The sequence below is a fragment of the Molothrus ater genome, chromosome 1 (genome assembly GCF_012460135.2).
Source record: "Molothrus ater isolate BHLD 08-10-18 breed brown headed cowbird chromosome 1, BPBGC_Mater_1.1, whole genome shotgun sequence".
NCBI lineage: Eukaryota > Metazoa > Chordata > Aves > Passeriformes > Icteridae > Molothrus > Molothrus ater.
This window is the reverse complement of record NC_050478.2, coordinates 21,356,140-21,379,586: the sequence shown is the minus strand read 5'-3', so window position 1 is coordinate 21,379,586 and position 23,447 is coordinate 21,356,140. Positions and strand designations below refer to the sequence as shown.

Below are 23,447 nucleotides of genomic sequence, written 5' to 3'. Positions count from 1 at the left end.
GCTACTGAAGCTCAGGCACTGCAAATATTTGGTCCTTATTTTGTGTCTACAGTTAAACAGTGGACAGAGTTTTCAACAGTGACCCAAACTGAAAAGGAACTTTGGCGTCAGTGCTCCTTCTGGTCATGCCACGATTGAGCTGGACAAAAGCACAGGCATGATTTAACCCTGACCAAACTGTAACTTCCACAAAAGATACTGACATCAAACTTTGCTTTAGTGCAGACCTGGCAAAATAAAGAATACTTTCTCTTCTTGTTTTTCTTGTTTTTTTTTTTAATAGTAAACTACTTCTCCTTGTTTCTGAGCTATGCAATATGGATATTTTAGCTTTTGATGTTACTGACAGCTGTCACTGCTGCTAGCATAGCTGAGAGGCTTTGGTGGGCAAGGGTGGTGGGTTGATTTCCAAATTTCATGAACTATTTAATCTGGCAACCAATTCAATATTTCTAGAAAGACCACAGCCTGGTTTTCAGATTTGGAAAAGTGGATACAAATGCCAGATACATTACACAAGGTTGTATATCACCTAAATTGTGAACCAAGTGTCATATGTATAGATTCTGCCAGCTGTTGGCTTGTTTTCACTGTTCACTATGCATTTGGTCTGAACAAGGCAGTCCCATTATTTCATGTTTACAAGCCTCTGTTTTGTAGCAGGTTGAAGTCAAGGACGTTAAAATTAAAAATATAGTATCTTACTTTGCTTTGGACATAGTGAAGATTGCTTTAAAGAGAAGCTCATTCTGCATGTGTAAAAATGCAGATTGAATGTGGTTTTACCTTGTACCTACCCAAGTTTTAATACTGCTTGTATATTTTAAAACACAAAAGATGTAGAAGTGCAGGCCTTATGTAAAATTCATCACAAATCTTCAAAACAGGTTGGATATGACCAGTGACAAATGATGTTCCATAAAGCATTGCATGACTATTTTTAACATAGCTCTCATACATAATTTCTCCCGCACCGACTGCCCAAAATTAAGAACATGATGAAATACAAACCATTATAAATGACAGGCCTTCATATCTCCACTTAATCTTTGCAAGACCCCTATTCACTTGACTTCATATGAGAAGCAAATAAAAACAAGTGATGTGGACAACTGGAGCCATCCTAGCAGCTTATTAACTCCAGCCATCTATTTGTATTAATCACTACCGCATGTTCCTGGTGAGTGGATGCTAATTCAAAAGATCCCAAGCACTTCACTTGTGTCACTGTCTTCATCTTTACTTTCCCTCACTGGGCAGTAATTTCCCCTTAGCTGAGATCCCAAAGGTTGTGTCCTCCCCCAACCAATATCAGCAGTCATGGATTCTAACCCTCAGGTCTAGTATTCTCAAAATGCCTTTTCTTATTTTTTTTTTTTAAGCCAATTCATTTCTCCATCACTTTCATAAAAGAACAACTTTCTTTTACCTCCTACCTCTCTAAAGTTGTTTACTTCAACACCCTCCTCATTTTTCATCCTCTACTTCCACTTTTGTCCTTCACTGTAGGATAGATGATAAACGGCCCATGCATCGGCATGCATTGGCTTTCATTCCCAGTCTTGCCCACTCACTTTCTGCATCACAGGATTATCTGGGATCTGAGGAAAAGCTAGGATCCATCTCCCCCAGGCCATATTAAAGGCAGGCACACAAGAATCCATTTGCAGGCATCATGCTGCAGTGCTGGCCCCAGCCTGTTATGAATGGGAACAAGGAAGAGTCAAAGTAGAACACATAGCCATGAAAAGAGTAAGTACTTCTCCCAGAAAAGCTTCCTGACTTCAGGTTACATGTCTCCACTATGCACCGGGTGACTTTGCTGCAGTTTTGGCTATGTATGAGGGCTAGAGAAGTTCTGTCCCCTGTGCCTTTGCTAGTCATGTTGCCAGCATATTTACCCTTCTATAAAATGGAATAGTACCCCACTGGATGCTGTGAGCCTTAGGCAAATAAGACACTTCTGAGATCCTCAAAAGGAAAAGTAAAGGATTCTGAGGGTGAACTCTTCATCAAAAAAAATTCTTTATTGAAAGGGTTAAAAAACATTGGAATGAACTGCCCAGGGAAACAGCACAGTAAGTAGTGCCATGATTTGGTTGACATGGTTCAGTCAAAGGTTGGACTCGGTGATTTTGGTAGTCTTTTGCAGCCGTACTGATTCCATTATTCTAACTTGGTGTTAGCTGTGTTTTCATTTCATACTCTGACCTGCATTTTCTTCCAGAATCAGTCATTGTCATCCTGCGTGTCGATACTTGGAAGTGCCTTTCCAACCATCCTATTTGCATTAAAGGGCAGATTAGAAAACAATGCCTCTTGCAAGCCCAAACACTCAGCGCGAACTCCCAAGCCCCCCTTCCCCCCAAAATGACTCGGTGGATTCCAGCCTCCTCCCTGTGTAAACGGGGTAAGCACAGGGACGGGCAGGATGCTCACAGCCACCGACTTTCATTCGTACCAGGAGCCAAGGATGACACAAAGCACAGCTGCCCCTCACTCACGCGGGAATTCCTGGGGCCGGGGAGCGGGCAGGGGAGCCGGGCGGGTCCCGGCAGGGAGGCAGAGGGGCAGCGCTCCGCTCCTGGCCGTTCTCCCGCCCAGCCGCCCGGCACCCCGGCCTGCCCGGGCCCCGCCGCCCCCAGCCTGCTCCGCCACTCGCTCCCGTCCCCGGGAAGTCCCGCCCCGCTCGGGGCGGTCGCGGCTCGCTGCCAGCCGGGGCCCTGCGGGGTGCGGTCCTGCTGGCTCAGGGTCCGGGCCGCGGGGTGAGCGAGCGGGGTGTGGGGACCGCTGGGGAGTCGCTCCGCCACCTCCGGCGGCCCACAGCCGTGCCGGGCTCGTCCTTGATGCCCTCGGCCCGACAAGGCATCCGGGCCGGGAAACTTCGCCCGAGTTGAGGGGGGAGAGCGGCTTTCGGTCGCTCCGCTGCCGGCCCGGGAAGGCCCGAGGCGGGAGAGCGGGAGGCGGCCGGCGGTGCTCGGGGCTGGGGCGGGCGGGGGGCGCAGGGCTGTGCCGGGCTCGGCCGCGGGTCAGGGCCCGGCACGGCCGGTGCAGCCCTGGCGGACGGGGCGAGGGCAGAGGTGGCTGGGACGGCAGCGCTGGGTCAGGCAGGGCTCCTCCCGTGTGGAGTGTGAGGGGACGAGCAGCTCTTCCCTGCAGAAGCGTTCTACAGATGATAGTTACCAACAGAGTGAGCCCCGAGCTTAGGCGGCTTCACTGTGTGAGTGCAGCTACGCTGCTATTATTAGTGCTGGTATTTAATATTTGTACAGCCATAACAAGTTAAATATTGGAACTACATCCTCTCTAGTACTCCTCTCCCGACAGTTCCCGAGGGTGTCTCTGTGAAGGAACAAATGCCTCAATCCAAAACTGGGACCTTCAGAGCCTGCCTTCAGCTGCCTCTCCATCTGGAAGCACCAGCAGCACTCTGCAAGATGCTTCCAGAGCTGCTTAAGCTTGTCAGGGCTCAGAGATTTGCCTGTGTGCCCTGTTGGGACATGACACTCTACCATGCATGTTCTCGGTGGCCTGAGGCTCGCTGCCCATTCCAAGACATGGTTGCAGCAGGTTCCCTGCTCCCCTGGCAGCGGCTGGGGAGCTGCTTGAGGCAGGCTGAATCAGAGCGAGGGAGGTTCAGCTCCCCCTGCCAAGTGAGCTTCAGCACGGTGGCAAAACCTCTGCTGGGCAGTGGCCTCGGGTTTTGGCACCCCCTCTGCGTTAGGTCTGGTGTTGTGGTTAGTGTGGTCGTAAGTTGAAGCATACAGGTCGTGTTGGTGAGGAACTCTGAGGAGCATAGCAAGTACTTGAATGTATATACATGATCTCTAAGATACCTGTAAGCATAATTCTTTTCTTTCAGGTGTCTGTTGTTAACGTTGGTATCCTCTGTATGCTAGAGGCTTGTGGCACTTCTTGAATGAAACAAGTTTTTAGCTGGAGGTCATTTACTTCTGGGAAATTTTGTTTTACTTGTCTGGAATTCCCTTCTCTTTACACTGGATACATTATTCAACGTCCTCAGTCATAATATGTTCTGTAATGTTTAAAGGTTGTTGCCTTCTTTCTGCTGGGGGCTGTGTTTCAGTGGTGGGTGAAGCAATGCTTCTAATAAGTAGTTTTGCATCATTTTGTCAGGTACTCTGGGATTGTTTTATGAAAGACTACATAAGTGTCATTTATTATTATGAATGCCCCTTATGTTTTGGAATTTAACAGATATAATATTTGCCATCCTGTCACCATTATCACATTAATTTTCATAGTTATAATTAAGGGTGGCAACAATGGCATTCAAATGCTTAATTATATTTCACGTAGGTGACCAGTGCTAACTTGCTGAATTAGTGCATGGTACAGCAGGAACAAGTGTCACAGCTTCCCTCTGTGGTTAGGAGCCATCAGCTTGCTTCTCACACATAAAAATCAGTATATAGTGAAGCATATGGCACCAGTGAGTTCTGTGTTTATTAAAGGACTATGCCTCTGAACATTCTGTGAATTTTTTTCCTTATTTCACTTGATGTAGATCTAAAATGTTTTTCCTGTCTTTCAGGACTTGAAATACTGAACAAATTCATTTTTTGTCAGATGAAACCAAGACTTCTTAAGGTTCATGAAAACAGTGAGGCTTCTGCTTGTATCAGACTGGCCACCTGTCTGGTATGAGATCCATCTAGACTGTGGAAGCCTAAGGTACAAGTCTCTGGTTTGATTCAGAACAGTTTTGAACTCTTTTACATTTTCTGCATTTCTGGAAAATTGGATTGCCAGCTGTATTGGAGGGGAAGGGGAGTATCCCATCCCTCTAGTTCTAAGAAGAAATTACATCCTCTCAGCACTGGTAGCATAGCTTTTCTGCTTCAATGTCATTTTTCTGGTCACAAATTAAAAAGCTTCCTCAGAATTTTCTAAGCAGTGGTCATGTCTTTGGTCTGACAGTAATATGTATGTTGGTAATAATCCAAGAAAAGCATTTTATCCTAACAATAGCTGGCATATGTTTCACAAGTGCTTAACTTCTTAGATAAAAAGGAAGCAAGAAGAAAGACCATCACCATCATCTTTTAGATGGCAGCTTTAAGTAAATCACATTTTTTTACTTGGATCTCAGAAATGTAGAATCACTCTTCTCAAAGATACTCTGAAACCCTACTGTTGTGTAGCCACAGGGTGTTTCTTGAAGTAACTTCTGTGGAGGAGGTAGGATCAAAGAATGGTGTGTTACCTGCTGAACTACTCCCTTTTTCTGCTCTTTTGGGATCTCATCTCTTTCCTCAAAATGTAAAAGGAGAATTGTTTAATCCCACAGTTGTCTTTGCCTTATCCACAGTCACTACAGTGAGGTTTAGGGATCAGGTGAAAGGAGTGTACCTCTTTTTTTGCTGTGATTTGTGTACCTTTTGGCAGATGGGTCATTCTCAGATGGGTCTGGAAATCTTCAACTGATTTTTAATGCTTGAACTCTGGTGTTCTGTAAGCTTTATTGCAGGACTTTGTTCTTTGTTGTTCACTGTAGACTGGGTAGCCAGGATTTTTTGAAAAACAGATAATAGTTTCCAGGACAAAAATACTGAGTTTGTATCTTCTTTCAGAAATTCTGTGATACAAAAAGGCAAAACAGTGGCGGGGTTCTGTATCCAGTTCTGGTTAAGACTGAAGATTCAGCAATACCTGGAAAAGAAATAGAAGGATATGTAGGAGACCTGACAATTTTGTCAGCTTCTGTGTGTTGGTTGTTCCCACCATTCCACTGTTGTACCAAGATGGGGGTAAGAACTTAAAAGCAGGAGTTGTATAAGCAAGAGGTCATTGAGTCTGGCCACTGACAAAGCATGCAGACTGTAAAGCTTCTGAGGTAAAAGATACTCCTTGAGCTACACCCATCAGCTTTGAGCTTTCCCTTGACTCACGTTAACTTTTCGTGTCTGGGCTGATTTCTTTAGAGTGGACCTTGAGAAGGACATACTGCTTCCATTTCCTGACACAGTCACAGAGAGCAGTCACAGTCCAAAGGCTTTTCTCAGGGTGTTTTTCTCCCATTAGGTCTTGAGATTGGTTGCAAATTTTGTGATACAGTTCTTTGCAGTAGTGGGAATTTGAATTTATTTATTTGCATCTAAGCTCATCACTCCCTAGTAAAGAAGGTGGTTTTCTGGAAGCCCCTGCTTTTTCCAGTTGCTGCAGTCTGTGATATTGAATGAGACTCTAAACCAAATCACCATGCTCTTTTCCAGCATGCATGGCTTTGCAGATCTTAGTGGATCAGTGACTGCTGTGCTCTGTGGCAAATCTGACATTGGGGTTCATTCATCTGAATTTTTCTAGATGGTAATGTTCAGTCTTGATCAAGAGGTAGTAATGCATATCACTCATCCATTGCTTAGATTTGTGTGGTGAATTTCTGCATTTAAAGATCATGGAGTGGTTTGGTGTGGCTCTCTAGGACTGCACAAGTGAGTGATAATGCTCCACCCAGCATGCTTACTGAAATGTTTGAGCTCATGTGAAAATATGTGTATGTTGCCTCAAGTAGAGAGAAAACCAATGAAAGTCAATGAGAATAACAATAAAGAGTGGAGTTAAGATGTACACTTGTTTCAGATTTGAGATTTAGAGGGAATTAAGGCTGGATATGCATTCCTGAAAAGGAGACTTTTTTCCCTACTTCTTGTTGTCCTCAAAAGAAAGAGAATATGTGCTTGTACCCCAGAACCCTCAAGAAGCAAATGTGAGTCTGTTAAGTCTTAAGAATATGAATGTATGTATCAACATGCAAGACTTAGCCCATATTTGCATATAGCATAATGTGACTTCAGTTCTGATTTTTGGCCTAAAAACACTATGTGTGCATGCAAAATATAATTAATGTAATGTTTGACCCTGGAGGAGAATTTTTATCTGACCTTTTATCAGGAGTAATTTTGGAAGCTGCCCAAAATGTAAAATCCCCTGAAGTTCTTCTAAAGAGATGTTAATGAAAAAACACTTAGGGGTATGCTGGTCTCAGATCTCTCTGAGGAAGAGAAACTTCAATGTGACTTTGCCTAGAGAAGCCTAGATTTTGAGACTGTTATCTGCACAGAAAGAAGGTAAAATGGAAGTCTGACTATTCTGGTCACAACAGCTAAACTTTAACCAAATTGGAAAAGAATTCTGCCAAGTTCTATATTTGAGGTGACTTGGACTCTGCTTCTTGGGGCAAATCACATGTGCTTGCTTTGATCCCTGGGGTTTGTCCCCCCTGCTGCTCTTGTCCTGGTGTGGCACTTCAGCTGTAAGGAAGCAATCTGATTTAGATACGCCTGGCTTAGAGTCTGGCTAGAGCCAGAGCATGACCCTCAAACCATGCAAAGCTGGAAGGTCTGTCTGCCACAAGCTGAGCCACAGAGGGAAGATGCTGTAAGAGTTTTCTCTTTCAGGTGAACATTTAAAAGCTTTGCTTCTCACTTACCCAGCTCCTTATCAGAGTGTGCTTTTTGGAGGTTCTGAGGGCAGGGTGGCAATATATTGGCCTTTCCCATGTGTGTACTGGTGTTTACATTTCTCTTAAAATTTAAGTGACTGCTTTTAGATTGTAGAACATTGACAGTGCTGTTCAAGCAGTGCAGCTGCAGTGGAGTGTGTGTACCTGCATATTTTGGTGGGACTTCTCTTTATCATAGTTGGATTATATAAGGCTTGTCTAAAGCTCTCCTAATTCTTTTTCATAGCACATACTGTAACCTTATATAAAGTCTTACTTTTAGTACTCTTTCTCACTTCTGTAGTGTAAAGGTTTTTTGGTTGCTCAAACCATATATAGAAAATATAGTGAAAAGCAATATTTAGCATTTCTTTTGGCTTGACTTCATAAGGAAATGTGTTTTTGAATGGTTTGGGGACCAGAGGTAGGTCACTGAAGGCCACAACGTTAACCCACTATTCTGAGTATTTCCAGAATAATGTGTTTCATGAAAAAATGCGGCAAGGTGGAGTAGATGATGCTTTTTAAATAATTCTCCCAAGAATTCTCTAGGCTTTGAGTCTCTTGGCCAATTTCTACCCAGTCAAGAGCTTACACATCCAAAATGGTGAGGTTTGTGTGCATGCCATATGAAGATACAGCCACCCAGAGGTGGGAAATGAAGGATGGCCCACAAAGGGAGGAGCTGCAGCATATACTCCTGTGGGGTTAGGCAGGAGTTTGTGTGGGAGAGAGGCACCCTAAGTGTTCCCCTCCTCTCTCATAAGAGCTTTGTTCAAGGCATGAAAAGTCTCCGGCGTGACATCATTCCTTAGGACACAAAGCCTTGAGTTAGCTTGAAGTTCAGCAAACCATGGTACTCTCATAGCTCCATTTTGGGAGAGGAAAAACACCAATGCCATTCTGACCAATGTCAATTCTGAAAACAGGGAAGAACATTTATGACCTTTAATGAAAATAATATGTCATTTTCAGAGCAGCATACCTGCCATTTCTACAGAAGAGGCCCAAGTTTGCCCAGAAACCTCAATTTTTTCAGCACTTCCACTCATTTTCAAATTCTTTTTCTTGGGCAGAATAACCCAAAAGCAATATAGGACATGTTGTTATCTCATGTAACACGAACTAGCGATGGTGTGAGAGAGCCTGTGTAGGACTACAGTGTCATAGGTCTAGGACTCCTTTGCAGTGACTGGTGCACAGGGAATTGCTGGACTAAATGACAGGTGAGCCTGCATCTGTCCTGGAGCAAATGCAAGTTCTGTCCTCCTGCTGCACTCAGCCACCCAGCCGTGGCAGGCTCAGCTCCACAGCCCCTGGAGCAGTGCTTTCCTGACAGCATGCATGAGCAAAAAAGCCATGCTTACTGAAATCTGTGTCCAAGGGAGTGTTGGGTGTCAGGTGTGTTTGCACTGTAATTAGCACTTGTGAATATATTTTTGAAGAAGGTGGAGTAGGTCTCTGGAGAGGTTAGAAAGCTTGCTTGTCTTGTGGGGAAGAGGAAGAACTGTGTGGGCAGTATAGAATTCCTTCCTTTCTGTAAACCTCTACAATGTTGGCAGAAACATGAGGGAAGAGAAAAATCAGTTTTTTTTTAAATTCTTCTTGACATAGTCTACACATGTTCTCTTTGTTCTCTTACCCTCTGCCTCTCCTTTTCCTTTGTCTTGCTAACTTTTTCCCTTGTCACAAAATGTTTACATGTGGGGAACAGTGACATAACACAACATAGACTAACTAATAGAAATTTCCTACAGATGTGTCACATATTTTTAATTAGTGGCTTTTTCATGTTCTGTAGGGGTTGCTCAAACTAGAATTGAATACTCAAAACATTTCCTCCCTCTGTAAATATATAGTGAGCTTGTGCTGTATTGCATTTCCCAGGGCTATGTGATTATAAAGGAAAGACCCACTTAAAATACTCTTGATGCAGCCAGGGCAGTCCTTGTTTCTAAATGGCAGCTGTGTTTAACTTTTTCTGGGTACAGTTAATACCCATTGAGCCTTTTTTTTTTTCCTTTTTTTTGTAAATTTTATGTCACAACAATCTGGTTTTAATGTTGCTCTAATCTCACATTGTAATGTAACGACAATGAAATGATTCTCACACTGGTCTACAGAGAATCTCCGCTAATGCCATTAAAATGTGCTTACCGAATCAAAACAAATGCAGAATTAGCATATGGAAACTGTGTTTATGTGATTATAATGTTTCAGCAATATGAGATTACTGTAGGAAGCAACTAATCCAAACCTAGGGGGACTTCCCATTACAGGGCCATTAAAATGACACAATGACTGAAGCCCACATTTCAGATGGGAAAAGCAGAAACATAAATCTTGTCATCAGTATTCAGGCAAAACATCTATTGAACTCAGTGGAGTTTTTACCAGAGTCAGGAATGCAGCACCATGACCTTTTTAGTAGCAAGTCTCTTTTCTCTTAACAATACCTCTAGGAAAAATATTTACTTCACCAGAATTTGATAGTTGCCTAATGGTGAGAGTTGTATTTTATGCACTATACAGTTAATGGTTATAAAGATTTGTCCAGAGTTTATTACGAAAATGATAAGGTAGTGTTTCACGGCTTTTGTGAAATAATAGAAATTTTGATTACATCTTAAAGCAATTTTTCTATTTTTTTAGTCTGAATTTGTAATTTTCAGGAAATATAATTTACCTCTCTCTTTATGCAACACCCAGAGCTGAGAAGTCTTGGTCTGTGCAGGAGCTCCTTGGCAATACCACCACACAAATTAGTGATTTTCTAAACCAAAATAGCTGTCATTGCCAGATATGAACCTACCTATTTATCTTCTGTGATAGGAATCAGCACATTTTCCCATTCCCTCAGACCGGGTTAAGATTAAGGAAATATAATTCACATGTCCTATGTAATGGCATCTGAAATATTTGTCTTGTCCTGAATTGTTTCTTGGATTGCTCCTTAGCCCATGAAAAGAGGATAACATTACAGAAAGTGACTTGTCCTGTCCTACTATAGGCATTCAAAATAAGCTGGATGAATTGCCTATAGATATGTCCTTCCATCTCCAGATGATTGTTCTGTAGTAGACATACATCATTTAAATGGCTAAATGAGGTGATATGAATGCAGTCCTTGGTGTATGAAAGAAGAAACTTTTTCAAAAGAAAGTTCACTGTAAAACATGGCATACAAGTCATGAGTAAACCACGCAAAGAGGGATTCCTGTAGTAACATATACTTGCTTAAATTAAATAGGAATCCTAATTCCATTTAAAAGCTATTTGCACCTAAAATCTGTTTTAAAAAGGTGTAATTCTGATTCAAGTGAATCTTATTAGGAATAATGTATCATAGCATAACCAGGGCAGGCTCTTTATGTGAATGATATAGGGGGGAAGATATCAGAACAGAGGTTTCAAAAATACTTCCAGTCACAGGTTGTTGACTGTCTTTATTTTTTATAGTTCTTTTATTAAGAGTGGTGGGTTTCTAAAACTGTGTCAGTTAACAGGAACAGGCATTAATATTAATACATTTTCCGTGAAGATAAAATTAGGCCTACTTTAAAAAATGCTCTTTGTGTCAGTTTCCATTTTTTGTGATGCTTCTTATATTTATAAAAATCCTTGGCCTCGGTCAAAAGGTTCTGTAAATTCTGTATGTGAGCTGTAATCTGAAATCTGGAGTTTAAAAATCAACAAGTTGATGTCTGCTACAAGAAAAACCTGGCATGGGAACTAGTAATTGATTTGTGTCAAGCTTTAGCAAAAGAAATTAGATACTTGTGTATTTAATTGTATATAGGTTTGGTTTGCTAACTTACTGAATGGATTTGAAAATTGTCAGTGAACATGGGGAAAGAGAAGTGTGAACCTAATGTAGAGGGTAGTTATCACTCTTTGCTGTCAGGGTTTTACTGAATGCCAGAATGTAGATATTTAACATTAAAAAAAGGGGAGGGGGGGCAAAAAAAATAAAGCAAAGGTAATGCTTAGAATTATGTCAGTTGCTTTGCTATGCATATAAGAATGACTCAGATCATTGAACTTTCTCCAAAATAGTGGCTTGCTCTATATAGAGCACCAGCCTTCTTCAAGGATGGAATTAATGACTGTTTAATTGAATTGCAGCTAGGAGCAGTTTCTGACTAAGACAGGTGTTTTGCTTTTAATTATTTGCTCAAGAATAATATTTTCTGAAATCATGCACTTCCTAATCTGTTTGGAAGAAAAATAATTCATCCTATTAATCAGCCAGCAGTCTGTTCTATGAGAGTAATTTATTCTACCTTCTCAAACAAGTTAGCATGCTGGTCCAGGAACAAAATTCCTAAAAGAACAGTTCTTCCTAATCTGCTTTTACACAAGACTAGTAAAGATAGTCAGTCAGTCATTTCTATTTTTATGGATGACCAACTCTTCATATTACAATGAGCACCAGCGCTGTAGACTTCACTGGGCAGGCAATAGCTGCCTTTTCCAGGGGCTGGGTCACTTTTGTGCATTGGTGCTCTGACAGTGACTGCTTCTCATGAGATCAAAGTATCCCCAAAGAGATCTTGATGTTCCTGTGCCCTTTGATATGTAGAGTTCAGTGCCCTTCAGATTTCAGTTTTTCTGTCATCCTGGTAGATTAACTTTAGCAGTTAAAAGGAAAATGTCCTCTGAGGGCTTTACCAGTAACAAACCCATGTTTATGACATTATTCACTAAAAGGGAGGCAGAAATGGGAAAGACCTCTCCCTTTAATCAATAATGCATGCTCTAGTTAGTCCTTTCCTCTGGACATGATTAAACATGTATTTTGTTTCATAACTCATGATTTTGGTTGACTAGGGATTTTAACTATATATCCTCAAGCCTTTGTGACTAGCATCTGGAAGATCTAACATGAACTAACAAAAACCCAAAATCCCAATGGGGAGAGCTGCAGTTAATTCTAACCTGCAATGAGTTAGGCCAGATTGGCACAGGGACTTTGACATGAACCAACTGCAGACTATAGGCTCAGTGTTTGTCTTCGTCCCTGCTCATTTAAAGTTTTGAGAAGTAACATTTTTTCATTGATATTAAAGATGAATTAAAAAGTGCCTGAGATGCTGAGGCTCATATAAATTGTTAGATCAAGGTCTGTTCTTAACTGGCAAAACATTTGCCCACTGAAGCACTTTGGCATCTCCACCACTGTTTGTGGCCTGTGCTGTTATCTTCGGTGTCTGTTGTCAGCCTTAGAGGAGTGGTCCTGGGCTGTTCCAGACCTCCAGAGCACAGCTGGTAGGAGAACCTGAGCCCTGCTGAAGCCAGAAGAGCAGATTATCACCCCCACCCATGCATCATTCCACATAGAGAGGGGCAGACAAGGTGCCCAAACACGGACTGCTTCCTTGGTATGTGAGAGGGATACTGAGTCTTGGAGGCCAGAGATAAATATACTGAACATACCAGCAAGGAATATTCAGCCTTGGTGCCAAGTGTGTTCATCTGGTGGCTGAAGCTGACAAAATTTGACAGCTGCTGAAGAGCAAAGAATCCTACATGAACAGACAGTGGTTTTATTAAATAGGAAACATTTATCTTAATGTGATACTGACTACAGCACAATAAATGATGACAATTGCCATGTACTGGAATGTGGTGTGTTTATGTTGCTGGAATACTGATAAAAGCACAGTTGGGTAAAATAAATACCTTGTTTTTCATATTGACCACCCTGCTACAAACAGCTTTTGGAAACATCCCAGCAAACACACACAGAGTGTAGGTACATGTGCTAGAGGGAGGAAGGATTTCAGAAATTGCCTGAGAAAACACTGCTCTTTCTGAAATGTTTTTGTTTCCTTTCTTTTTTCCCAGACTCCTTTAGGATCTGATTTTTTTTCTCTTTGTTAAAGAAAAATGCCTTCCTTGAGTGGAAAAGTGCAGACTGTCTTGGGCCCTGTGGAGCCAGACTGTCTTGGCTACACGTTGACTCATGAACACTTGACTATGAACTACAGCAGCTGCTTTTGTCCACCTTCTCCAGGGCAAGAGCCTTTGTCTAATGGGCCCATTGAGATGAAGAACTTGTTTTGGATTAAGCAAAATCCCTACAGCCATAAAGAAAACCTTCTTTTGTATCAGGAGACAGATGCTGTGAGGGAGGAGCTGCTGCATTTTAAAGCAGCAGGTGGTGGGACAATTGTGGAAAACACAACTACAGGGATTGGCCGGGATATGAATACTTTGAAGAAACTTGCTGAAGAAACTGGAGTTCATATTATTGCTGGTGCTGGGTTTTATGTGGATTCCACTCATTCTTCTCAAACACAGGCCATGACAGTGGAGCAGGTAAGTCTTAACCATTGCTTCAGTGCCTCTGTCCTGTGAATTATCCCTGGGTAAGCCGAAGTTGGAGAGAAGTTCCAGTAAAATGATGGAATACAGAGGTGCTCAGCATAGAAAATGGGAACAGCATTACACACTGCTTGTGTGTAATATCTGGAGCAACACTACTTTAATGTGCTTGGTTTATCTGTCAGAATTTCCAATTCTTAAGCTCCATTTTCTTTGAGGGACTTGTTATAATGCAACAGTAAAAGGAAAATACAGTAGTTCATGTGTGGACATTTGGTACACCACAAACTATCTTGAGTTTTTGACTATTTTTTAAGGAAGGACTTTATCCTTGCTACCTCTTCTGTCACTTTTTATGGCTAATTGCTTCCCATTGAGTTTACTCTGCATTCTTGTAAAAAGCATAAATAATTGCAATATTTATAAGATAATTGTAAATCACTGCTCTGCTCAGGCTGTGTGTTATAGCTCTCTTCTCTATCATTTGTCCAGGCTTTTCAGGGCATAGTCTGCATCAGCATGTTTATACCGTGACTAAGACAATGTGTTAATAATAGTTGAGGTCCCCAGATGTTCCTGTGATAATAAATATTCATCTTTTAATAAAAAAATGTGGTGATGAGGAGAAGAGGGAATGGAACTCTCCAAGGTAGGAGTCTGTGAATGTGTATGAATAGAGCTGACAATTATTTTTAAAAAATCTGTCACAGTTTACAAATGAGTCAAATTAATTTTAAAAATCAATGGTCAAAACTTGAGCAGTGCTGCCAAAAAAACTGGACCCAAGCTGGCCCAAACTGTACACAAGAGTACTGCTTTTCCTAAATGTTCTTCCATTGCTTGAAATACAAACAGATACAAATAGCATAGACACAAATAGATTTCTCAAGGCAAAGGTTTCCCTTCTGTGTTTGATGGACTGATGGAGACCCACAGATATCCTCTACTCAGTACTTAGAAGGTTGGCCATCATCAGTGCCATTTTGTACTCTCAGTTCTGAATGTATGCTTAAGACACATGGCCTATTCTGGGAAAGAAAAAGTAAAGCTTTTATAGCAAAGTAGTTTTATTAAGAGATTCTGATGGGTTTTGTGTATGCACACTCTAAAGCAGGCTAATTTTGATCCTCTAAATTTGTCAAATGAGCTTTGTTTTGTAGTTCTAAAGTCAACAGATCTCCTGCTGTTTTACATTGTCATTTCTATAAGCAGGTTTTGCCTTAAACTTGTCTCTTCAGGATGTTTGCCAGAGTTTCTCTCTTCCCTATATGTATGACAAGGTTTCCTTATTCTCTGGTATCTTGTTTTGCAAAAATTACATTGAATTGTGTCTGAAGCCAATTCAGGAGTGCAAGGCAAAAGTTTTGGAATAAAATAATTTTTTTTTTTCAAGAAAACTTAATGTCTGCCCAAATCAGAGTTCAAATTACATGTAGACCAGCTTTCTTGGCAAACCTGGACAAATGTGTGACTGCATACTGTTAAACTGATTTGCTTCTGTGTTTATTTTGGTCTTAGTGAATGGCTAGCATAACATTAGTTGACAGAAACCAGATTTTAACTGCAGTGTTTTCACACACCCACCTGTTAATTAGGTAAGTTCAGAAAGACCTTGGGAGCGTAACTAGCCTAGCATCCGTAGGCCGAATTGGATGCTATTTAATGCAAACAGTAATAATAACCAACAATCTCATTTTCCTGTTCTCTAGCTGACAGAGATTATTGTTGATGAGGTACTCAAAGGAGCAGATGGGACTAATATCAAGTGTGGTGTGGTGGGAGAAATAGGTTGCTCCTGGCCTTTGACTCCCAGCGAACACAGAGTGCTTCAGGCCACAGCCCAGGCTCAGGCCCAGCTTGGGTGCCCTGTTATCATCCATCCTGGCAGGAACAGCGACTCCCCTTTCCACATCATCCGCATCCTGCAGGAGGCTGGGGCTGATGCTTCAAAGACAGTCATGTCTCACCTCGACAGGTAAGGAGAATATTCTGCTGGGCTTCCTGCAGTGTTGCCACACTCACTGGGGTTTTGCAGAACTACACTGGGAAAAGGTGACATAGAGTGACATAGAGTGACATAGAGTGTTACCCTCGAGTTAATTGACTCAAAAATAAATGCTTATATAGAGCTTGATCTGCCTCCAGCACTACAGTCAGGATCAGGTTTTAGATTCACATTGATAAGAGATTTTGTGTTTTAAATGCTGTCTTTGAAAGCCTGGCAGAGGGATTAGGAATAATTGTAGCCACATTTTAAAAATGGGAATTTCATTAATTCGTATCCCTGCACAAATCCCTGTATTTACAAAGCATTGGACACTGACCAGCTCTCACTAAATGGGGTTGGAAGTTGCTGGGCTTCCAGTGTTTTTGAAAGCTGGGTCACTCTTAATGGCCTTGCCAAAGTCTCGCAGAAGCTAATGGAGATTTCCTTAATTTGGCTGGAGTCTGGATCAAAGCAAAAGGCCGATTTTTAATCTTCTACTACCAGAGAGAGGAAGTACTGCTTAAAAAGAAAATAGTTGGGTTTTGGAGAGTCCATAGCATAGACCAGGTAGTTCACTTTTAGTTTCCTTGAGAACAAAAGCCAGGAGCTCCACATGAGGCAAAGAGAGAAATTGGGATGCTTTTCTGTCTCCAGTTTAGAAATGTAGCGTCTATTACCAAATCAGTTTTGTATGACCTTGTCTTGCTCATGGTGAGTTGGAGTATGTCCAAGCATTGATTAGTTTGGCCAGTTGCTGAATAATGGAGACTATTTGTGGTCATATGATTCTCAGCAATTGGATTGTCTGCCCTCAGTATGAGTGTAATACAGGCAACAGCACTGTGCTCCAAATTTCTCATGGTTACAGGCTCTAAGAGCTTGCAAATCGAGCTACAGGTGTTTGTTATTCTCACAAAGCTTCTTGTTCTACTTGGCGATTTTAGGAGCATAAAATTCATGCCCTGAAATTATATTTGAATATTTATAAATTACTTCCTTTTTGTATTTACCTGTGTTCCACTGTATCTATAGCTGTATTTTTCACCCCTTTTTGAGAAAAAACTGGTTACTTAAATCTTTTTATGAAAGAGGACTGAGCAAGCTGCAGGTATCAGTACTTACACAGCCATTTTGATACAACATAAACATACAATTATGGCTTTTTGCCTCTTATACACTGTTGTAAATTGTTGAATTAAATAATTAATTGATGGAAATTAAGCAGTATAAGTAGAAAAACAGAGGTGCAGTTTCAATAACAACCGCTGATGCACAATATGACATTTCCTTTTATCTCTTTCTATCATTACTTTCACACATTCAGGTTGGCACTTGCTGTAACATAAACTACTGTGAAGTTTGGCTTTGCAATGTGCATTTAACATTTTAAGTCTCCTCCAGTTAGAAAAATCCATGTGGGAGCATCCCAGTCCCCTAAATGTGAGATAAATTTGTACATAGCTCCGTATTTTATGTCTGCATTTCACATAGACAGAATGGTAGTTTTCCAGTGGATTTACAATTAAGTGGTAAAACTAAAATGCTAGCTACCATGTCTTGCAATTTAGCACCTTAAAAAAAGGTAGTACTTCCACATAGTGGAACTACAGTGTACTAAAAGGCTGGAAGCAAAAGCTATTGAGCCTCTTCTTTAGTCATTTGTTAGGGGTTAAGGTTATAAAGGAGATCCACATCTTCACTCGACTCACTTGAGTAATTTCTGTTAGAAGTCTCACAGCAACTGTTACAAATTCGGGGCAACATTACAGTTTGGTGTCTGTCCCCAGGGTATTTATGGCTGAGTTCCAAATTAGAGGGTGCTTCACCATGTCCCACCTCCTTTTCCATGAGCTCAGAGCTGTTCAGGGACAGTGTTGCCCAAACACCCAATGCCAGCTCAGAGATCAGCAATTTGAACTGGGAACTGCTGCCGTTGCTATATCCTTGTGGCTCACTGTGGGACCCAGTGGCTGAGGAAATTAAGTTCTCTGGCTCTTCATTGGGATAGAACACCCAAAAGCATGACACTAACAATAGTTTTTAAAAGAAACTGTTCTGGCTGTGAATTTGAAATAGATTGTTGGGTGCTTTTGCCACCTGCACAGGATTGAAGACTCTTGGCGATTGTCTCCCTGTGAACTGAGCTGGGCTGGATCTAAAATAATCTGTTCTTTTGCTCTGCACTTTGAAAACTCATTTGGTGATAAATGTTCAGTCTCTGTAAACTGTAACATTTATTTTAAAATAACATTTTTTATTAATTACAGTTGGCAAGTCTTACACTCCTGCTGATGGCAGGCTTGTTTGAACATGGATTTTCTCTCTCTCAACCCATCTGTTCCTCCTACTTGATCTGTAGTTAAGTCATAATATTGAAATTATGACATCAGTCATTTCCATAGCAACAGACTGTGATGTAATTGTATAAGGTAAAACTGCTTTGTGACATCAATATCTGCAATAATAAAAAATCCCCCAACAAACTACTGCCCTTTTGGTTAACTGTGCTGCTTTTGTGGAAATGTGGTTTCTTCTTAAAAAAATAAATTGTGTGGCAGCTATAAAGACAAAATTGTATCACTTGAGTGTTTTTGTTTTTCTTTGAACAGCTTATACAGTTGGTAAAAATGGTTCAAAGAAAACCCAAAATATTCCAGAGAACTCTTATTTCTGTTGCTGTTCTTTTCTGAATGAGTGAGAGGTGCTAGAAGCTTTGTTCCTTCACTTTTCAAATCTGTTGCAAAGCCCATGTCCCAGATACTCACCATTATGTATTTTGGTAAGAGCGTTTCCTTAAGGCGTTCTGGCCAGATCCCAGTGCAAACAATGATATATTGCTGTTCTAATGGCAATCTAGAAACATCACTGTACAGAATAGAAACTAAAGACAAAGTTGTATATTGCTGGTGTGTGATGGATGAAACAAGCCCTGGGTGAAGCTGTCTCCTGTAACTCTTTTGGGAAAGTAAATCTGTCTTGTGTGAGTAATCCATTGTCTTTTTTTTTTTTTTTAATATCACTATGAATTAACCTCCTCTTAAATGTCCTTCCTTGTTAGGTTGTCTGTTGAGAGGGTTAGTGATATCAAAAGTAAGTAACTTTTCTGTTTCCATTTAAAGATTATTGGAGAGGCTTTCATTATTTCATGGGGAAAGAGTTGGTTTTGTTTTGGTTTTTTAATGCATGAAATCTCAAATGAATGTAAGAAAGACAATGCTGTGTGTCGTCTTAAGTTGCATGTGTCAAACAGGAGTTCTGTTTCTCAAATGGGTGAATTATATTGTAGATTATTTGGTTTTTTCCTTGCAAGTAGGAGATCACAAAGTACCTGTCCTCATACCGTAAGATGTTTTATTCCTGTTGCAGTGCTGACTCTGTGTTATATGTGTTCTGCAGGACCATATTTGATAAAAAGAAACTTCTGGAATTTGCTAAACTTGGATGTTACTTAGAGTACGACCTGTTTGGTACAGAGTTCCTTCACTACCAGTTCCATCCAGATATTGACATGCCCAGCGACAACGAGAGAATTGCAAGGTATCTGCTCCCATGCAGCTTTAGCTATAGCATGGCCATTGATAAAAAATATTATTGATTAAAAAATACTTGTTTTAAGACCATCACAGAGTGATTCTGCTTGTTGTTCAAAACTGTCTTCTATCATGCTGAAATAATGCCATTTTCCCCTGCTGCTGTCACACAGCTAGAGCAGCATGTATCATTTCTTCTTTCTGAGAGGAAGATGCAGAATCACAGTGTTGTAGGAAGTTACTTGAGAAGAAGATTAAGAGCTTTTTAAACTTCATTGTCTTTCCTAATTCCATGCTGATCTGGTCGAATTTATACAGTCTGTAAAAAGGAAAAGGCTGACAATACTGCATTTATGTTAGGATTAAGTACTTCTGTTTGAAACATAGTATTGGAAACTTAGTGCTGCTACTAAACATCATCTGAGCCTGTTTTATCTCCTCACTGGTTTGCAAACCCAGCAAAACTCACTGGTTGTTTTGGATGGATTTGTGCTTCCATCCTGGAAAACTGCCTTTTTTCTTTCAAGCACTTTATCACCTTTCCTCCCACTGTCCTTTTGCCCTTTCTCTGTTTTGAAGGATGTGATTCCTGTCTCTTCAGAGCTCCCAATCTCCTCACACTCACTCACAATGTGAAAATATTGGTCCCACTGGCAGGGTACCTCTTCCCTGCTTCTCATCAGCACCTGCAGTCTCAGCTCAGCTGCACGGCCAATCTGTTGTGCTGTGCTAACACAAAGTTTTGCCAAGGAGATACATTCTGTACAGAAACTGTCTGAGAGAAGGTAGGATCAGCTGGGAACGGACACCTCACTCCTTCCACTCCATCTGGAGGTGTGATGCTGCCATGCTGTTTGTCCACAGTGTGTGTGAGAGTGAAGTGGCAGGTGCCTGAGGGGTGGGTTGCCATCCTGCCTGTGTGTTTTTACCTTCCAGAGTCACAAACAGTTCTTTCACTCTCCTTGATGAGAAAGATTTCATGATTGCTGATTACTAATGAAGTAACTTCTAGCTTTCCCTTACATCTCAGACATAGTTTCCCTCCCCCTCATTGTCAGATTAATCTTGAAACTAATCCGTTTTCAAACTGTTCTCTCCTAAGAAGGTGCTGTGGCTATTCTTCCATCCTCCCAAGCATTTGCTGCTGCTTTTCACACTAGAAATTGTTTCTCTCTGAGCAATGCTCTCAGTCTTGCACTCAGTATTTTAAACTGTTGCAAGGAGTCCACAGTTTTCCCATTTAGAAAGAGTAAAGCTGCTTCCTCTGCTGTGCCTCCTGCCCTCTCCTGTGCCATGGAAAGTCATCATCTATGGAAGCACTGGGGAATATATAGAGAGAACTGGACTAGGCCTTGGTTAACAAGTGCATGTTCAACTGTGGCAGAGTTTTCATTCCATCCATGATGCTTGCTCAGCCACCCTCATCTCTCCTGAAACTCTCTAGTATCTGAGTATTTCTTGCAGCAGGCTGTTCAAAGGAAGAAAAGATGAAAGGTTTGTCTTCTCATTGCACAGTGTGAGTGTGTGTATTTGTGTTATATCAGTGTACCCACAGTGGACTAAGGATGGCTGGGGCAATCTCCTTAGGGTTTTGTTTTGTGAAACAGCACCACAGAAGTAGAAACCAATTTGACCTCTAAATGAAAACACTGAATAGAAAATACTTGTTCACATCTTTTTTGCTTAAAACACAAACTTCTGTAGTCATAACATACCTACTTAACTCAGTGTAGCTGTCTGTGTACTTCAGCAGTTTGGCTGTAGTCTGCTGCCAATGCAAGCAAGACACTGACTTCTGTTCTGGGGCAATTTGGAGTCAGAAAGTAATAACTATATATAATGGAATGAGCAAAAAGGAGCAATGGATACAGAATGGAAAGGATCATATGCCTCCCCAACCCATGAAATGAGTCCAATATTAAAGGAGGTGATTCTAATAATATGTTTGGTCAGCAAAAACTTAGTCCCTCCAGTGCCCTTGCTTTTACTTTCTGGTTGGCTTGTGGTCTTTCTGTATTTCAGGCTGGAGGAGATTCTTGTGATGTCGTTAGACTATGGTTTATGTATGTATGGTATGTATCTATGGTAGTGTTGTGCACTGTATGGCACAATGTGTGGTGGGTTTTTGAAAAACAATAACATTTTACCAAATTCTATCCTATTTGCCTTCTTTCCGCTGCCCATGCTGATTAGGTGCTGCTACATGTATCTCCTTGTAACTACCTGTAATAAAAACTGACAGTGAGGGGTTTCAGATACAGTCTGGCTACTTGTAAGGCTAGTTTTTGTTTTCTTGCTGATCACAGCATTGTCAGGAAGGTAAGGATTAGGATTTCAGAGTGCTGGCAAGTGATGGAATTGGAGGCCTTCCTGAGGAATGAGCACTTTCCAGGGCTGGTTTGTCAGTCCCTGCCACTTCAGTGCTGTAATCCTCTGCCAGACTAAATGGAAGCTTACTGAGAAACTTGACAGTCATGCAATACAGGAGTGTAGACATCCACATAATACAAATGCTAAAAAAAAATGAGCTGATCAAGGGAGTAAGGCTACTTGAATGAAACGTGAAGCAGAAGGACTTGTAGTAGTCCTGCTACAAGAGTGTGACCAAAAGGATTACTTCTTTTTCCAAGCTGACTTGTCATTTTGCCAAGGCTGTTTAGCTGCACTGCCATATTAATTAATGCCCCTTATTTCCTGGCATATGCTGTGCCATGCCAGTCTTCTTTGTCTTCTTTAATGAACATCCTTGCAATGTGTTTTGATGATAACTGTCTATATGGAGTATGATACTGGCAACTTCAACTTTTTATTAACCTGCTTTGCTAAATGGGATTCAACCAAAGATCTGAAAGTATTTATGTTATTGAGCCAGGCTCCTTTAAAGGCCTGTCACACACAGAGTCTGGTCATTAGCAAATGTAATGGGACCAGCCTTGTGACAGCAGCAAAAAGTAACCTGCTGAGAAGGAATTTATCTAGGAAATTATTATTTACTCATTTATATAAAACCTGTGTCCCATGCATGGTGATGCTGAAGTTCTTGAATTCCTCTGTGGAATTTATGAGTCTGGAAATGCAAAGTCATGTGCCAAAAGCAAAGTTTGGTGTGTTTTCAGAGGTGGGATATTTTCCATGCAATAAAAAATGTGTTTTATTTTTGGGTAAATGTAAGGAGTATATCCTCTGAGCACCTATACAGTCCAGCAGTACAGTAATGTAAGAAATGGAAATGCTGTTGTAGTGAGAACTTTCACTGACAAGGATGCTTCCAACTTTTGCAGGATTCGTATGCTGATTGATGAAGGCTATGAAGACAGAATTTTGATGGCTCATGATGTGCACACCAAGAACAGGTTGATGAAATATGGAGGTCATGGATATTCACATATCTTAAAAAATATAGTTCCTAAAATGCTAATTAGAGGCATATCCCAAGATAAAATTGATAAAATACTCCTAGCAAATCCAAAGCGGTGGTTGACTTTTAAGTAGGAACAATGAATAAATATGCCTGATTTATAAGGAAGCTTAATAAAATTCAGGTTTCAGTAGAGCAGTCATTTAAAAAATTTTCTGAAAAACTAAAAATTAAGTAGATGTAAGCAAACTAATTGTAACTTTTCTTTTTAATTAGAACATCCGAATTGTGTACTGTCTCTACATTTTCTCCCTTCTAAAAGTTTGCTCATGAATGATTTACTGAATATGAGCCTGCCTACAGAATCTTTTCAACTGAAATTTTAAAATATTTGTTTCAAAAGCATAATCTAATACTGTTACTAAATGTTACCTCCAAACTACTTCTGAAGATGTGTTACCTGGAAGGAAATTTCCTTGGAAGGAATTTATGGTTTTTAGTTAAATTTCCTGTCTTCAGGGGCTGATTTTAATCCTTGTAATACTGTCAATCTTCTCATTATCCTCATATTCTTTGAGTAATACTTGATTGAAAGGTCTGGAAATTTTAATTAGCTTCCATTGACAAGAGAAGGCAAGATGAATCTCAAAAAAGATAAGGTTTCTTTCTAGTTTAACAATTTACTTACTTGTAACTGAAAATGTAAAAATACATGGAAAAATATATTTTTGAATAAAGCATTTTGATCACCTCTTAAAGTATGTGCAGTATTATTACAAA

The 23,447-nt window shown here is 40.7% G+C and overlaps 1 protein-coding gene across 2 annotated transcripts; it reads left to right on the top strand.

Moving 5' to 3' along the window:
• The first annotated feature begins 2,721 nt into the window (after window positions 1-2,721).
• On the top strand, window positions 2,722-23,425 carry PTER (phosphotriesterase related). 2 transcript variants are annotated; one of them, XM_036404232.2, is made up of 6 exons: window positions 2,732-2,765; window positions 4,556-4,695; window positions 13,313-13,786; window positions 15,502-15,767; window positions 19,176-19,316; window positions 22,591-23,425. In XM_036404232.2, the coding sequence occupies exons 3-6, from the start codon at window positions 13,355-13,357 to the stop codon at window positions 22,799-22,801; spliced, it is 1,050 nt and encodes a 349-aa protein (XP_036260125.1). In that variant the 5' UTR covers window positions 2,732-2,765; window positions 4,556-4,695; window positions 13,313-13,354; the 3' UTR covers window positions 22,802-23,425. The 2 variants fall into 2 exon arrangements, with proteins under 2 accessions (XP_036260120.1, XP_036260125.1); XM_036404227.2 differs by lacking the exon at window positions 4,556-4,695 and having other exon boundaries at window positions 2,722-2,765.
• Window positions 23,426-23,447: the final 22 nt, after the last annotated feature.

What these genes read in the sequence shown, in the direction of transcription:
- PTER (XM_036404227.2), top strand. Translation starts at nt 13,355, where the DNA reads ATGCCTTCCTTGAGTGGAAAAGTGCAGACTGTCTTGGGCCCTGTGGAG. An exon ending in GTCATGTCTCACCTCGACAG is followed by an intron (nt 15,768 to 19,175) that starts GTAAGGAGAATA and finishes TGTGTTCTGCAG; the next exon opens with GACCATATTTGATAAAAAGA. An exon ending in GACAACGAGAGAATTGCAAG is followed by an intron (nt 19,317 to 22,590) that starts GTATCTGCTCCC and finishes CAACTTTTGCAG; the next exon opens with GATTCGTATGCTGATTGATG.